Source organism: Hesperophylax consimilis, unplaced genomic scaffold, assembly GCF_061612785.1.
Source record: "Hesperophylax consimilis isolate HC1 unplaced genomic scaffold, BYU_Hcon_1.0 scaffold_117, whole genome shotgun sequence".
In the NCBI taxonomy this organism is placed as follows: Eukaryota; Metazoa; Arthropoda; class Insecta; order Trichoptera; family Limnephilidae; genus Hesperophylax; species Hesperophylax consimilis.
The window spans coordinates 42,940-59,270 of record NW_028301340.1 but is presented as its reverse complement, the minus strand read 5'-3'; the positions used below and the strand labels follow the sequence as shown (position 1 = coordinate 59,270).

The window sequence follows — 16,331 nt, the reverse complement described above, 5'->3', positions numbered from 1 at the left end:
ACGATTTAACGCTCTTGTAAGGTTTTTCTGGTATTTTCACTGTTTAACGACGATTTAACGCTCTTTTAAGGTTTTTCTGGTATTTTCACTGTTTTACGACGATTTAACGCTCTTATAAGGTTTTTCTGGTATTTTCACTGTTTTACGACGATTTAACGCTCTTATAAGGTTTTTCTGGTATTTTCACTGTTTAACGACGACTTGACGCTCTTATAAGGTTTTTCTGGTATTTACACTGTTTTACGACGATTTAACGCTCTTATTAGGTTTTTCTGGTATTTTCACTGTTTGACGACGATTTAACGCTCTTATAAGGTTTTTCTGGTATTTTCACTTTTTAACGACGACTTGACGCTCTTATAAGGTTTTTCTGGTATTTACACTGTTTTACGACGATTTTACGCTCTTATAAGGTTTTTCTGGTATTTTCACTGTTTTACGACGATAAAACGCTCTTGTTGGTTTATCTGAAATTTTCACTGTTTTACGACGGTTTGACAAATTTTAAGTGTTTTTCAATGATTTTTACTGTAATACGACGATTTAAAACTTTTTAATGGTTTTTCTATATTTTAAAGCGTTTTTAGACGATTTAACGCTCTTATAAGGTTGTTCTGGTATTTTCACTGTTTTACGACGATTAAACGCTCTTATAAGGTTTTTCTGGTATCTTAACTGTTTTACGTCGATTAAACGCTCTTATAAGGTTTTTCTGGTATTTTCACTGTTTTACGTCGATTTAACGCTTTTATATGGTTTTTCTGGTATTTTCACTGTTTAACGACGACTTGACGCTCTTATAAGGTTTTTCTGGTATTTACACTGTTTTTCGACGATTTAAAGCTCTTTTAAGGTTTTTCTGGTATTTTCACTGTTTTACGACGATTTAACGCTCTTATAAGGTTTTTCTGGTATTTTCACTGTTTTACGACGATAAAACGCTCTTGTAAGGTTTATCTGAAATTTTCACTGTTTTACGACGGTTTGACAAATTTTAAGTGTTTTTCAATGATTTTTAGTGTAATACGACGATTTAACACTTTTTAATGGTTTTTCTATATTTTACAGCGTTTTTAGACGATTTAACGCTCTTATAAGGTTGTTGTGGTATTTTCACTGTTTTACGACGATTTAACGCTCTTATAAGGTTTTTCTGGTATTTTCACTGTTTAACGACGATTTGACAAATTTGAAGGGTTTTTCAATGATTTTTAGTGTTATACGACGATTTAACACTTTTTAATGGTTTTTCTATATTTTACAACGTTTTTAGACGATTTAACGCTCTTATAAGGTTGTTCTGGTATTTTCACTGTTTTGCGACGATTTGACAAATTTTTAGGGTTTTTCAATGATTTTTAGTGTAATACGACGATTTAACACTTTTTAATGGTTTTTCTATATTTTCCAGCGTTTTTAGACGATTTAACGCTCTTATGAGGTTGTTCTGGTATTTTCACTGTTTGACGACGATTTGACAAAGTTTTAGGGTTTTTCAATGATTATTAGTGTAATACGACGATTTATCACTTTTTAATGGTTTTTCTATATTTAACAGCGTTTTAAGATGATTTAACGCTCTTATAAGGTTTTTCTGGTATTTTAACTGTTTTACTTCGATTTAACGCTCTTATAAGGTTTTTCTGGTATTTTCACTGTTTAACGACGACTTGACGTTCTTATAAGGTTGTTCTGGTATTTAAACTGTTTTAGGACGATTTAACGCTCTTATAAGGTTTTTCTGGTATTTTCACTGTTTTACGTCGATTTAACGCTTTTATAAGGTTTTTCTGGTATTTTCACTGTTTAACGACGACTTGACGCTCTTATAAGGTTTTTCTGGTATTTACACTGTTTTTCGACGATTTAACGCTCTTTTAAGGTTTTTCTGGTATTTTCACTGTTTTACGACGATTTAACGCTCTTATAAGGTTCTTCTGGTATTTTCACTGTTTTACGACGATTAAACGCTCTTGTAAGGTTTATCTGAAATTTTCACTGTTTTACGACGGTTTGACAAATTTTAAATGTTTTTCAATGATTTTTAGTGTAATACGACGATTTAACACTTTTTAATGGTTTTTCTATATTTTACAGCGTTTTTAGACGATTTAACGCTCTTATAAGGTTGTTCTGGTATTTTCACTGTTTTACGACGATTTAACGCTCTTATAAGGTTTTTCTGGTATTTTCACTGTTTAACGACGATTTGACAAATTTGAAGGGTTTTTCAATGATTTTTAGTGAAATACGACGATTTAACACTTTTTAATGGTTTTTCTATATTTTACAGCGTTTTTAGACGATTTAACGCTCTAATAAGGTTTTTCTGGTATTTTCACTGTTTTGCGACGATTTGACAAATTTTTAGGGTTTTTCAATGATTTTTAGTGTAATACGACGATTTAACACTTTTTAATGGTTTTTCTATATTTTCCAGCGTTTTTAGACGATTTAACGCTCTTATGAGGTTGTTCTGGTATTTTCACTGTTTGACGACGATTTGACAAAGTTTTAGGGTTTTTCAATGATTATTAGTGTAATACGACGATTTATCACTTTTTAATGGTTTTTCTATATTTTACAGCGTTTTAAGATGATTTAACGCTCTTATAAGGTTTTTCTGGTATTTTAACTGTTTTACGTCGATTTAACGCTCTTATAAGGTTTTTCTGGTATTTTCACTGTTTAACGACGACTTGACGTTCTTATAAGGTTGTTCTGGTATTTACACTGTTTTAGGACGATTTAACGCTCTTATAAGGTTTTTCTGGTATTTTCACTGTTTTACGACGATTTAACGCTCTTATGAGGTTTTTCTGGTATTTACACTGTTTTACGACGATTTGACGCTCTTATAAGGTTTTTCTGGTATTTTCACTGTTTTACGACGATTAAACGCTCTTATAAGGTTTTTCTGGTATTTTAACTGTTTTACGTCGATTTAACGCTCTTTTAAGGTGTTTCTGGTATTTTCACTGTTTTACGACGATTTGACAAATTTTTAGGGTTTTTCAATGATTATTAGTGTAATACGACGATTTATCACTTTTTAATGGTTTTTCTATATTTTACAGCGTTTTAAGATGATTTAACGCTCTTATAAGGTTGTTCTGGTATTTTCACTGTTTTACGACGATTTAACGCTCTAATGAGGTTTTTCTGGTATTTACACTGTTTTACGACGATTTGACGCTCTTATAAGGTTTTTCTGGTATTTTCACTGTTTTACGACGATTAAACGCTCTTATAAGGTTTTTCTGGTATTTTAACTGTTTTACGTCGATTTAACGCTCTTTTAAGGTTGTTCTGGTATTTTCACTGTTTTACGACGATTTGACAAATTTTTAGGGTTTTTCAATGATTATTAGTGTAATACGACGATTTATCACTTTTTAATGGTTTTTATATATTTTACAGCGTTTTAAGATGATTTAACGCTCTTACAAGGTTTCTCTGGTATTTTCACTGTTTAACGACGATTTGACGCTCTTATAAGGTTTTTCTGGTATATCCACTGTTCAACGACGATTTAACGCTCTTATAGGGTTTTTCTGGTATTTTCACTGTTTTACGACGATTTAACGCTCTTATAAGGTTTTTCTGGTATTTTCACTGTTTTACGACGATAAAACGCTCTTGTTAGGTTTACCTGAAATTTTCACTGTTTTACGACGGTTTGACAAATTTTAAGTGTTTTTCAATGATTTTTACTGTAATACGACGATTTAACACTTTTTAATTGTTTTTTCTATATTTTACAGCGTTTTTAGACGATTTAACGCTCTTATAAGGTTGTTCTGGTATTTTCACTGTTTTACGACGATTAAACGCTCTTATAAGGTTTTTCTGGTATCTTAACTGTTTTACGTCGATTAAACGCTCTTATAAGGTTTTTCTGGTATTTTCACTGTTTTACGTCGATTTAACGCTCTTATAAGGTTTTTCTGGTATTTTCACTGTTTAACGACGACTTGACGCTCTTATAAGGTTTTTCTGGTATTTACACTGTTTTTCGACGATTTAACGCTCTTTTAAGGTTTTTCTGGTATTTTCACTGTTTTACGACGAATTAACGCTCTTATAAGGTTTTTCTGGTATTTTCACTGTTTTACGACGATAAAACGCTCTTGTAAGGTTTATCTGAAATTTTCACTGTTTTACGACGGTTTGACAAATTTTAAGTGTTTTTCAATGATTTTTAGTGTAATACGACGATTTTACACTTTTTAATGGTTTTTCTATATTTTACAGCGTTTTTAGACGATTTAACGCTCTTATAAGGTTGTTCTGGTATTTTCACTGTTTAACGACGATTTGACAAATTTGAAGGGTTTGTGGGGGCAAGAACTGTCTGCCAGCCTAAAATAATATTTTAATACGGAAACACTGTTTCACGGATGGCAACCCGACGTGAAACAGAGCTCGCTGCCAATTCATTACCGACGAGCATTCCTGTTTCTCTGATCTACCTTGGCGGTCGACATTTCTTGATTCCTACTAAATCCTTCTGATATTCAAATCGTGTAATAGTGTAACGTGTTTGCAATAAACTTAAATTATCAATTACATCTGTTTCACTTTATCACAACCTACACTATACACATTTATTGGCCGTTATACAGGTAAGTATAACACAACGCACCACACACTAGCCAAATTGGTGACCCATCGACTCAGAACAATATACCGACTTTAGTATTTTAAAATCATTTTGCAACATTCCGTCACGGCCAAGGATCAGAAAAGAGAAACAGCAATCCCGGGCAAGATCAGTAAGTAAAATCCAATTCATATATCTCTTACAAATCAATTTTTTTAATATAAATGCTAGTAAATGTCCCGGTAATTTAAGGAAATATACACGTGGTATAGTTCCCATCAATACCCTATTTTGTCAATCAATCCCTAGCTTGAAATGTTTTACTATTTTTATGAAAATTAAGTGCGTGTTAAAATTAATTTCAGTGAGAACGATCCTGAAATCAGGCTGTCAACAACGTGGCTAACCATGGCATCATAATCTTGCGATGAATTACAACCTACCCACTACAACGGCAGCATCTACTCCCCGGACAAGGAAGATGACGCAACAATCCACGTGGACAACCTGCAGTTGAACAAGCCAACCTACCCACATATCTCAATCAAGTAACCTATATCACGATTTCTTATTGCCATTTCGCAAAACAATGAATTGTTCAGCATACCTACATAATCATGTTTTAGATATACATTATTGTAGTGATATTAAGGTTATTGTCCAATAATTGCCAAACCTTACTTTGAGGTAATTTAACATCATACTATTTTGTAATAACAAATTTAAATTATTATTGCACTATATAATAATAGCGCCATATTTGCATATCGGTATTTCACAATAACTTACGTGACGCGGTTTGCGTCTTCACTAAAATACAATACAAACGCGAACTCGCTAATAACTTGCTAAGATATCCGGTAGATGGAATAGATTCTTACACAGTATTCTCTAGTTTTTTTTTGGATTTTTTATGTCTTGCATAACGTATTACGTAACATATTATTGGAAATGACCTCATCGGAAGAAACAAACATACCTTCATCGTTTCAAGAACCTGTAACAATTTCTCAAGATAAGTTGAACAATATGGAAGACCAACGCGCAGGACATTCGGAAGCAAACGTGCATCATGTATCTGTACGCCTACCAGCTTGCTGGAAAACCAACATAGCCTTGTGGTTTGCCCAGGCAGAAGCACAATTTTCGAATTCCAGAATTAAGGAAGACTTTACCAAATACAATACAATCGTCGCGGCATTGGACTCCGAAACACTACAATTGGTTAGTGATATAGTAATCGAACCACCGCCTAAAGATAAATATGTACGAATAAAAACTGCATTGATTGAGCGCCTGCAGGATTCGGAAGAAAAACGCCTGACCCGTCTACTCACCGGAATCCAATTAGAAGACAGAAAACCCACTGGACTTCTACGACATATGGTAGAATTGGCGGGACCAATGCTTAACAAAAGTGCGATAGTGAAGACTCTTTGGCTGCAGCGCTTGCCTCAACACGCCCAAGCAATTCTATCAGCACTCCCCGACAACGATATAGATCAGCTAGCTTCGGCCGCTGATAAAATTTTAGAGGTCTATCAGAAACCTGAATGCAGCGCGGTGGAGGAAAACCACAAACCAGGCCCGTCGCATCCCGAATCAGCATTAAACACCATTCTACAAAATCTACAAGACCAGATTGTTTCTTTAACCCAAGAAGTGAAACAACTTAAATTGTCGAAAAGCAATCAGAACGACGACCAGTCTCACAACTTCCGTGGCCGCAGGTACCAAAGCCCACGTCGAAGAGATTACTCCCAACCAACAAGTTCTTCTCGGCAAACTACCGCTTGGAGACCCAGGTCCAGGTCTCGCGGCAAATCTCCTATAAAGAATCTCGGATATTGCCAACCGCATGCAAGGTACGGCGACAAGGCTTACCGGTGCTACAAGCCATGCACATATGCTAGCACGAACGCGGGAAACGCCAACGGAAGCCCACAGTAGGGACGTGTGAACTTCCATACAACAGTTGTCGTCTCTTCATTTACGATTTGGAAACCAGACAGAAATTTCTAGTAGATACGGGGGCAGATGTTTCCGTTATTCCTAGAAATAAGGACCACCGTACGAAATGTATAACTTCTGACAATTTTCCAACAACATTATATGGCGCAAATGGTAAACCTATTAAAACATATGGCACACAAATTACAGAACTCAATTTCGGTCTACGCCGAGCAATGAAGTGGCGCTTCATCGTAGCGGATGTATCGAGAGCTATACTCGGAGCTGATTTCCTCCATCACTACAACCTGATGGTGAATTTAAGGAAAGCAATGTTATTGGATCAATCGACAGGACTACACATCAAAGGCACCACTTTCAAAGGACCTACTTCTGGCATCTCTACAATAGCATCATCACAAAAGTACGGCGATATCCTGAATAAATACCCATGTTTAACTAGACCAAATATGAAAATCCCGGAAATTAGAAAACATTCGGTCACACATTGTATCGAGACCAAAGGACCCCCAGTTACAGAACGTGCCCGCAGACTGGCACCAGCCCTTTTGGAAGCTGCTAAGAAAGAATTTAAATTCTTAATGGAACAAGGAATTTGTAGACCATCTAAAAGTAATTGGGCAAGCCCATTACATATGGTGAGGAAACCCAATGGAGAGTGGAGACCATGCGGTGATTACAGGCGATTAAATGCAAAAACTGTGGCGGACAAATATCCTATTTCGCAACTTCACGACTTTTCGCACAAACTATTGAAAGCACGAATCTTCAGCACTATAGATCTCACTCGAGCGTACCACCAGATACCAGTTGAACCAGAGGATATCCCTAAAACGGCCATAATCACACCATTCGGCCTATATGAGTTCACATCTATGCAATTCGGCCTCTCAAATGCTGCACAGACCTTTCAACGATTTATGCACGCAGTTACCAGAGACCTTGATTTTTGTTTTGTCTACCTGGACGATATCCTGATAGCCTCAGAAGACGAAGAAGAACACAGGAAACATTTGGATACTCTATTTAAGCGACTCGCCGATAATGGCCTCGTTATAAACGTTTCAAAGTGTAATTTTGGTGTGACAACTGTTAACTTTCTAGGTCACACAATCACTTCAGAGGGAATGACACCCATCAAAGAGAAAGTCAAGGCTATTACCGACTTTCCGCTGCCAAAAACTGCCAACGGATTAAGACGCTTCCTAGGAATGTTGAACTATTATCGCAAGTTCCTCCCAAATTCCATCAACACTCAAGAAAAACTATTTAACTGTATAAAAGGATACAAGAAAAACGACAAGCGTTCACTCATTTGGAACGAGGAGCTGACAGCAGCATTCAATGATTGTAAAAACCAACTCGCGAATGCAGCCCTCCTAGTACATCCAGATCCCAACTCAAGAATCGCCATCATGGTAGATGCCTCTGACATGGCAATTGGAGCTTCTTTACAACAATTTAAAAATAACACTTGGGAACCTCTCGGATTTTTTTCTAAGAAATTTACAACACCGCAGCGTAAATATAGCACATTTGACCGTGAACTAACAGGTGTCTACGAAGCTGTAAAATATTTCCGAAACAACATAGAAGGTCGCACATTCACTATCTATACTGACCATAAACCTATCACCTTTGCCTTCAATAAAAAACGAGCGTCTAGTTCTCCACGCCAGGAGAGACAACTGGATTTTATTGCGCAGTTTTCTACAGATATAAGGCATATTTCGGGACACCAAAACACAGTAGCTGACACTCTATCTCGGGTCGAAGAGATTAACAGTCCTACTATTGATTACAAGGAAATGGGACAAGCGCAGAGTCAAGACGACGAATTAATTAAGGCAAAAGATGACTCCTCCCTATCCTTACGACTAATGGTGATCCCTGGCACAGACACATCAGTATGGTGCGACATCTCGACAGGTCATGTCAGACCTTTTGTACCACTAGACATGCGAAAAACTGTCATACAGAGCATACATGACGTATGTCATCCAGGCGTCGCAGGAACAACTAATACTATCAAACAACGATTTGTATGGCCAAACATGAAAGCTGACATAAGATACTTCGTGAAGCACTGCATCGCTTGTCAGAAAGCAAAAATCTCCAAACATACGGTTGCCCCCCCGGCAACGTATTTATTACCAGAAGATCGCTTCAGCAACATACATATTGACATCGTAGGCCCATTGCCAGCTTGCAACGAGTACCAGTACCTATTAACTATAGTAGACAGATTTACCCGCTGGCCCGAGGCAATTCCTTTAAAGGACATTACAGCCGAGACAGTAGCTTCAGCACTGACGAACCACTGGATCGCACGACATGGAGTACCGATAAGCTTAACTTCGGACCAGGGTCGTCAATTCGAAAGCCATTTATTTAAAAAGCTTACTCAGAAATTCGGAATTAAACACTTAAGAACCACAGCGTACCATCCCCAAGCGAATGGAATTATAGAACGTTGGCATCGTACTTTAAAAGCATCGCTCATGGCAAGTGGTGAGCAAAACTGGATGGAAACCCTCCCACTTATATTACTTGGCCTGAGATCTACTGTTCGTGAAGAATTGAAATGTTCGCCAGCCGAACTTACTTATGGAAGAACTCTTAAACTTCCCTGCGACTTCTTCACAAGTACTCCACGAGAAGAACCCGATACTTATATCGGACGTTTACAGAGGAAATTTGAATTAATTAAATCAACCCCTACCTCTAATCACAGCTCAAGAAAATTTTTTGTACACTCGGAACTTCCCGTTTCTACGCACGTATTTCTGCGGACAGACAGTGTTAAAAAACCGTTACAAAACCCATACGAGGGACCTTATAAGGTCGAGGAACGAAATGACAAGACCTATGTCATCACCATTAAAGGTAAACCTAAGCGCGTTTCGATAGACCGCCTGAAACCAGCCTTCGTTCCCACCGAGGAAAATGTTCCAGATCATGTATCTATTCCAGACTCACCTGAAGCAAAAACAACAACAAGATCAGGCCGACAAGTCCATTTTCCAAAAAGATACGGTACATACTAATGCATAAAAAAGACATAATTTTCTCACACATAAATTTTCTGTAACTCATGATAGAAACATTGATTAAGAATCTACTCTTGCTATCGATTTAAAGATTGAATTTCATATACCTACATTTATTTTTCTTTAAATTACTGTTACATAGATAATATTTAAGCGTTCAAGTTCTTGATGAAAACCTGACCTTTATATTATAATTACTTTGCAAATTACTACGTTTTTTTATCATTTTATAAAAAACCTTATTACGGTGAATACTTTCATCCTTTAAAACCATGAAGTAATACCATGTAATCGCACAAAGTTACCTAGCTAACTTTTCACTTACCATATTATAGTGCAAACTCATATACATATATTTTCTAGGATAATTATCCATTTCGCTATATGCGACAACTTTTGTATAAATCTTGTTTAGAAATAACTTACCACTATATGTGATGACTATGTTATAAATATAAATACTTTTAACCATGCTACATCAAATATTCTCAATTATGCATCTGATGTAACATGTCGTTGAGAGCTATATGTATTATTATTAATTTTTTACAGAATTGAACCATTGTCATTTGTTCGTAAGAAAACATAGCCTTTTGATAATATTATCTATACAAACACATTCTACGAACATATGACAGTTGTTTTTTGTTATATTTTTAGTTATCTTGTAATCTCAAAGATAAACATTTAGAGTTATGTACTCACAGCCATGCTATTGCTAAATGTACTTTTACAAAAACATTTAAATACGTATTTTTTTCCTTTTTTTACACTTTTCTCATTTACAAAAACATTTAAATATGTATTTTTTTCTTTTTTTACACCTTTTTTCCATAACACGGATATAAATAATTTTATAATATAGTGACATTAATCGTCGTTTCCTTTTGTTCAAAGATTGAAGAAACACTTATGTTCATACTTTATACATTGATATCATGTTCCTATATTATAAGACAAATTTGTAGTTATTTAAATATGTAATAAATAATATTTAGAATAATCAACTTTAAAATAACTCAATAATTGACAACTCATGCTCCGAACACTGTTTGTAGACGCATTATTAAAAATATATACAAATGGAAATAGATTCCTACTTTTTATTTTATAATTAACTTATGCTTAATTTCATAATATGCTCCGACAACACTGTTCGTAGATGCATTACCATATAAAAAAGGTTTAGATAAGTTAAATAATAACCACTTGTGTCAAATGTTGTAATACCATTTATTGTTTTCAAACATTAAAGTATTAAATGCACTCTGTTTGCAACTTTTGGTTTTGAAAATAAATACAAAACATACAATTGTCGATGCAGTAAATGCTCCAATTATAAATATAAAATTTTGTCGATGCAGTAAATGCTCCAATTATAAATATAAAATTTTGTCGATGCAGTAAATGCTCCAATTATAAATATAAAATTTTGTCGATGCAGTAAATGCTCCAATTATAAATATAAAATTTTGTCGATGCAGTAAATGCTCCAATTATAAATGTAAAATTTTGTCGATGCAGTAAATGCTCCAAGAAAAACATACAGTTCGTAGATGCAGTACATGCTCCGAACATGTAATTATATCAACACATTTTTAAAAAAGGATTTAACTTTCAAATAATGTTATTATTAGGAATTTGTTCATGACTATGCGTTCACAAACATATAAATGTATTGTTCATAAAGTAACTTCACCATTTAAGAGATATCTTTCTGAACGCATAGGCTTATGTTATTTTGCGATGACGTCACACACCGAATTTGTTTATATTATGTAACCGACGTCATGCAAATTTTGTGATATGTATATATTTTTTCTAGAACCCCTAATTTTTTCTTTTATGTATCGTTGACACTGGGGGGAAGGTATGTGGGGGCAAGAACTGTCTGCCAGCCTAAAATAATATTTTAATACGGAAACACTGTTTCACGGATGGCAACCCGACGTGAAACAGAGCTCGCTGCCAATTCATTACCGACGAGCATTCCTGTTTCTCTGATCTACCTTGGCGGTCGACATTTCTTGATTCCTACTAAATCCTTCTGATATTCAAATCGTGTAATAGTGTAACGTGTTTGCAATAAACTTAAATTATCAATTACATCTGTTTCACAACCTACACTATACACATTTATTGGCCGTTATACAGGTAAGTATAACACAACGCACCACACTCTAGCCAAAGGTTTTTCAATGATTTTTAGTGTAATACGACGATTTAACACTTTTTAATGGTTTTTTTATATTTTACAGCGTTTTTAGACGATTTAACGCTCTTATAAGGTTGTTCTGGTATTTTCACTGTTTTACGACGATTTGACAAATTTTTAGGGTTTTTCAATGATTTTTAGTGTAATACGACGATTTAACACTTTTTAATGGTTTTTCTATATTTTCCAGCGTTTTTAGACGATTTAACGCTCTAATGAGGTATTTCTGGTATTTTAACTGTTTGACGACGATTTGACAAAGTTTTAGGGTTTTTCAATGATTATTAGTGTAATACGACGATTTATCACTTTTTAATGGTTTTTCTATATTTTACAGCGTTTTAAGATGATTTAACGCTCTTATAAGGTTTTTCTGGTATTTTAACTGTTTTACGTCGATTTAACGCTCTTATAAGGTTTTTCTGGTATTTTCACTGTTTAACGACGACTTGACGTTCTTATAAGGTTATTCTGGTATTTACACTGTTTTAGGACGATTTAACGCTCTTATAAGGTTTTTCTGGTATTTTCACTGTTTTACGACGATTTAACGCTCTTATGAGGTTTTTCTGGTATTTACACTGTTTTACGACGATTTGACGCTCTAATAAGGTTTTTCTGGTATTTTCACTGTTTTACGACGATTAAACGCTCTTATAAGGTTTTTCTGGTATTTTAACTGTTTTACGTCGATTTAACGCTCTTATAAGGTTTTTCTGGTATTTTCACTGTTTAACGACGATTTGACAAATATTAAGGGTTTTTCAACGATTTTTACTTTAATACGACGATTTAACACTTTTTAATGCTTTTTCTATATTTTACAGCGTTTTAAGACAAATTAACGATCTTATAAGGTTTTTCTGGTATTTTCACTGTTTTACGACGATTTAACGCACTTATAAGGTTTTTCTGGTATTTTCACTGTTTTACGACGATTTAACGCTCTTATAAGGTTGTTCTGGTATTTTCACTGTTTTACGACGATTTAACGCTCTTATAAGGTTTTTCTGGTATTTTCACTGTTTAACGACGATTTGACAAATTTGAAGGGTTTTTCAATGATTTTTAGTGTTATACGACGATTTATCACTTTTTAATGGTTTTTCTATATTTTACAGCGTTTTAAGATGATTTAACGCTCTTATAAGGTTTTTCTGGTATTTTAACTGTTTGACGTCGATTTAACGCTCTTATAAGGTTTTTCTGGAATTTTCACTGTTTAACGACGACTTGACGCTCTTATAAGGTTTTTCTGGTATTTACACTGTTTTACGATGATTTAACGCTCTTATAAGGTTTCTCTGGTATTTTCACTGTTTTACGACGATTTAACGCTCTTATAAGGTTTTTCTGGTATTTTAACTGTTTTACGTCGATTTAACGCTCTTATAAGGTTTTTCTGGTATTTTCACTGTTTAACGACGATTTGACAAATATTAAGGGTTTTTCAACGATTTTTACTTTAATACGACGATTTAACACTTTTTAATGCTTTTTCTATATTTTACAGCGTTTTAAGACAAATTAACGATCTTATAAGGTTTTTCTGGTATTTTCACTGTTTTACGACGATTTAACGCACTTATAAGGTTTTTCTGGTATTTTCACTGTTTTACGACGATTTAACGCTCTTATAAGGTTGTTCTGGTATTTTCACTGTTTTACGACGATTTAACGCTCTTATAAGGTTTTTCTGGTATTTTCACTGTTTAACGACGATTTGACAAATTTGAAGGGTTTTTCAATGATTTTTAGTGTTATACGACGATTTATCACTTTTTAATGGTTTTTCTATATTTTACAGCGTTTTAAGATGATTTAACGCTCTTATAAGGTTTTTCTGGTATTTTAACTGTTTGACGTCGATTTAACGCTCTTATAAGGTTTTTCTGGAATTTTCACTGTTTAACGACGACTTGACGCTCTTATAAGGTTTTTCTGGTATTTACACTGTTTTACGATGATTTAACGCTCTTATAAGGTTTCTCTGGTATTTTCACTGTTTTACGACGATTTAACGCTCTTATAAGGTTTTTCTGGTATTTTCACTGTTTTACGACGATAAAACGCTCTTGTTAGGTTTATCTGGTATTTTCACTGTTTTACGACGGTTTGACAAATTTTAAGGGTTTTTCAATGATTTTTAGTGTAATACGACGATTTAACACTTTTTAATGGTTTTTCTGTATTTTACAGCGTTTTAAGACGATTTAACGCTCTTATAAGATTGTTCTGGTATTTTCACTGTTTTACGACGATTTGACAAATTTTTAGGGTTTTTCAATGATTATTAGTGTAATACGACGATTTATCACTTTTTATTGGTTTTTCTATATTTTACAGCGTTTGAGGACGATTTAACGCTCTTATTAGGTTTTTCTGGTATTTTCACTGTTTTTTTGACGATTTGACAAATTTTTAGGGTTTTTCAATGATTATTAGTGTAATACGACGATTTATCACTTTTTAATGGTTTTTCTATATTTTACAGCGTTTAAAGATGATTTAACGCTCTTATAAGGTTTTTCTGGTATATTCACTGTTTTAGGACGATAAAACGCTCTTGTAAGGTTTTTCTGATATTTACACTGTTTTACGACGATTTTACGCTCTTATTAGGTTTTTCTTGTATTTTCACTGTTTTACGACGATTTAACGCTCTTATAAGGTTTTTCTGGTATTTTCACTGTTTTACGACGATAAAACGCTCTTGTTAGGTTTATCTGAAATTTTCACTGTTTTACGACGGTTTGACAAATTTTAAGTGTTTTTCAATGATTTTTAGTGTAATACGACGATTTAACACTTTTTAATGGTTTTTCTATATTTTACAGCGTTTTTAGACGATTTAACGCTCTTATAAGGTGTTTCTGGTATTTTCACTGTTTTACGACGATTTAACGCTCTTATAAGGTTTTTCTGGTATTTTCACTGTTTAACGACGATTTGACAAATTTGAAGGGTTTTTCAATGATTTTTAGTGTAATACGACGATTTAACACTTTTTAATGGTTTTTCTATATTTTACAGCGTTTTTAGACGATTTAACGCTCTTATAAGGTTGTTCTGGTATTTTCACTGTTTTGCGACGATTTGACAAATTTTTAGGGTTTTTCAATGATTTTTAGTGTAATACGACGATTTAACACTTTTTAATGGTTTTTCTATATTTTCCTGCGTTTTTAGACGATTTAACGCTCTTGTGAGGTTGTTCTGGTATTTTCACTGTTTGACGACGATTTGACAAAGTTTTAGGGTTTTTCAATGATTATTAGTGTAATACGACGATTTATCACTTTTTAATGGTTTTTCTATATTTTACAGCGTTTTAAGATGATTTAACGCTCTTATAAGGTTTTTCTGGTATTTTAACTGTTTTACGTCGATTTAACGCTCTTATAAGGTTTTTCTGGTATTTTCACTGTTAAACGACGACTTGACGTTCTTATAAGGTTGTTCTGGTATTTACACTGTTTAAGGACGATTTAACGCTCTTATAAGGGTTTTCTGGTATTTTCACTGTTTTACGACGATTTAACGCTCTTATGAGGTTTTTCTGGTATTTACACTGTTTTACGACGATTTGACGCTCTTATAAGGTTTTTCTGGTATTTTCACTGTTTTACGACGATTTAACGCTCTTAAAAGGTATTTCTGGTATTTTCACTGTTTTACGACGATAAATCGCTCTTGTAAGCTTTATCTGAAATTTTCACTGTTTTACGAAGGTTTGACAAATTTTAAGTGTTTTTCAATGATTTTTTGTGTAATACGACGATTTAACACTTTTTAATGGTTTTTCTATATTTTACAGCGTTTTTAGACGATTTTACGCTCTTATAAGGTTGTTCTGGTATTTTCACTGTTTAACGACGATTTAACGCTCTTATAAGGTTTTTCTGGTATTTTCACTGTTTAACGACGATTTGACAAATTTGAAGGGTTTTTCAATGATTTTTAGTGTTATACGACGATTAAACACTTTTTAATGGTTTTTCTATATTTTACAGCGTTTTAAGATGATTTAACGCTCTTATAAGGTTTTTCTGGTATTTTAACTGTTTTACGTCGATTTAACGCTCTTATAAGGTTTTTCTGGAATTTTCACTGTTTAACGACGACTTGACGCTCTTATAAGGTTTTTCTGGTATTTACACTGTTTTACGACGATTTAACGCTCTTATAAGGTATTTCTGGTATTTTCACTGTTTTACGACGATTTGACAAATTTTTAGGGTTTTTCAATGATTATTAGTGTAATACGACGATTTATCACTTTTTATTGGTTTTTCTATATTTTACAGCGTTTGAGGACGGTTTAACGCTCTTATTAGGTTTTTCTGGTATTTTCACTGTTTTTTTGACGATTTGACAAATTTTTAGGGTTTTTCAATGATTATTAGTGTAATACGACGATTTATCACTTTTTAATGGTTTTTCTATATTTTACAGCGTTTTAAGATGATTTAACGCTCTTATAAGGTTTTTC

At 33.9% G+C, this 16,331-nt stretch overlaps 1 protein-coding gene across 1 annotated transcript; it reads left to right on the top strand.

Annotated features, from left to right (window-relative positions):
* The first annotated feature begins 5,632 nt into the window (after positions 1–5,632).
* LOC149408679 (uncharacterized) lies at positions 5,633–6,553 on the top strand. Its single transcript, XM_089650528.1, has one exon. The coding sequence runs from the start codon at positions 5,633–5,635 to the stop codon at positions 6,551–6,553; it is 921 nt and encodes a 306-aa protein (XP_089506654.1).
* The last annotated feature ends 9,778 nt before the right edge of the window (positions 6,554–16,331 follow it).

Excerpts from the sequence above, each read along its gene's own strand:
- LOC149408679 (XM_089650528.1), top strand. The coding sequence starts at position 5,633 with ATGGAAGACCAACGCGCAGGACATTCGGAAGCAAACGTGCATCATGTA.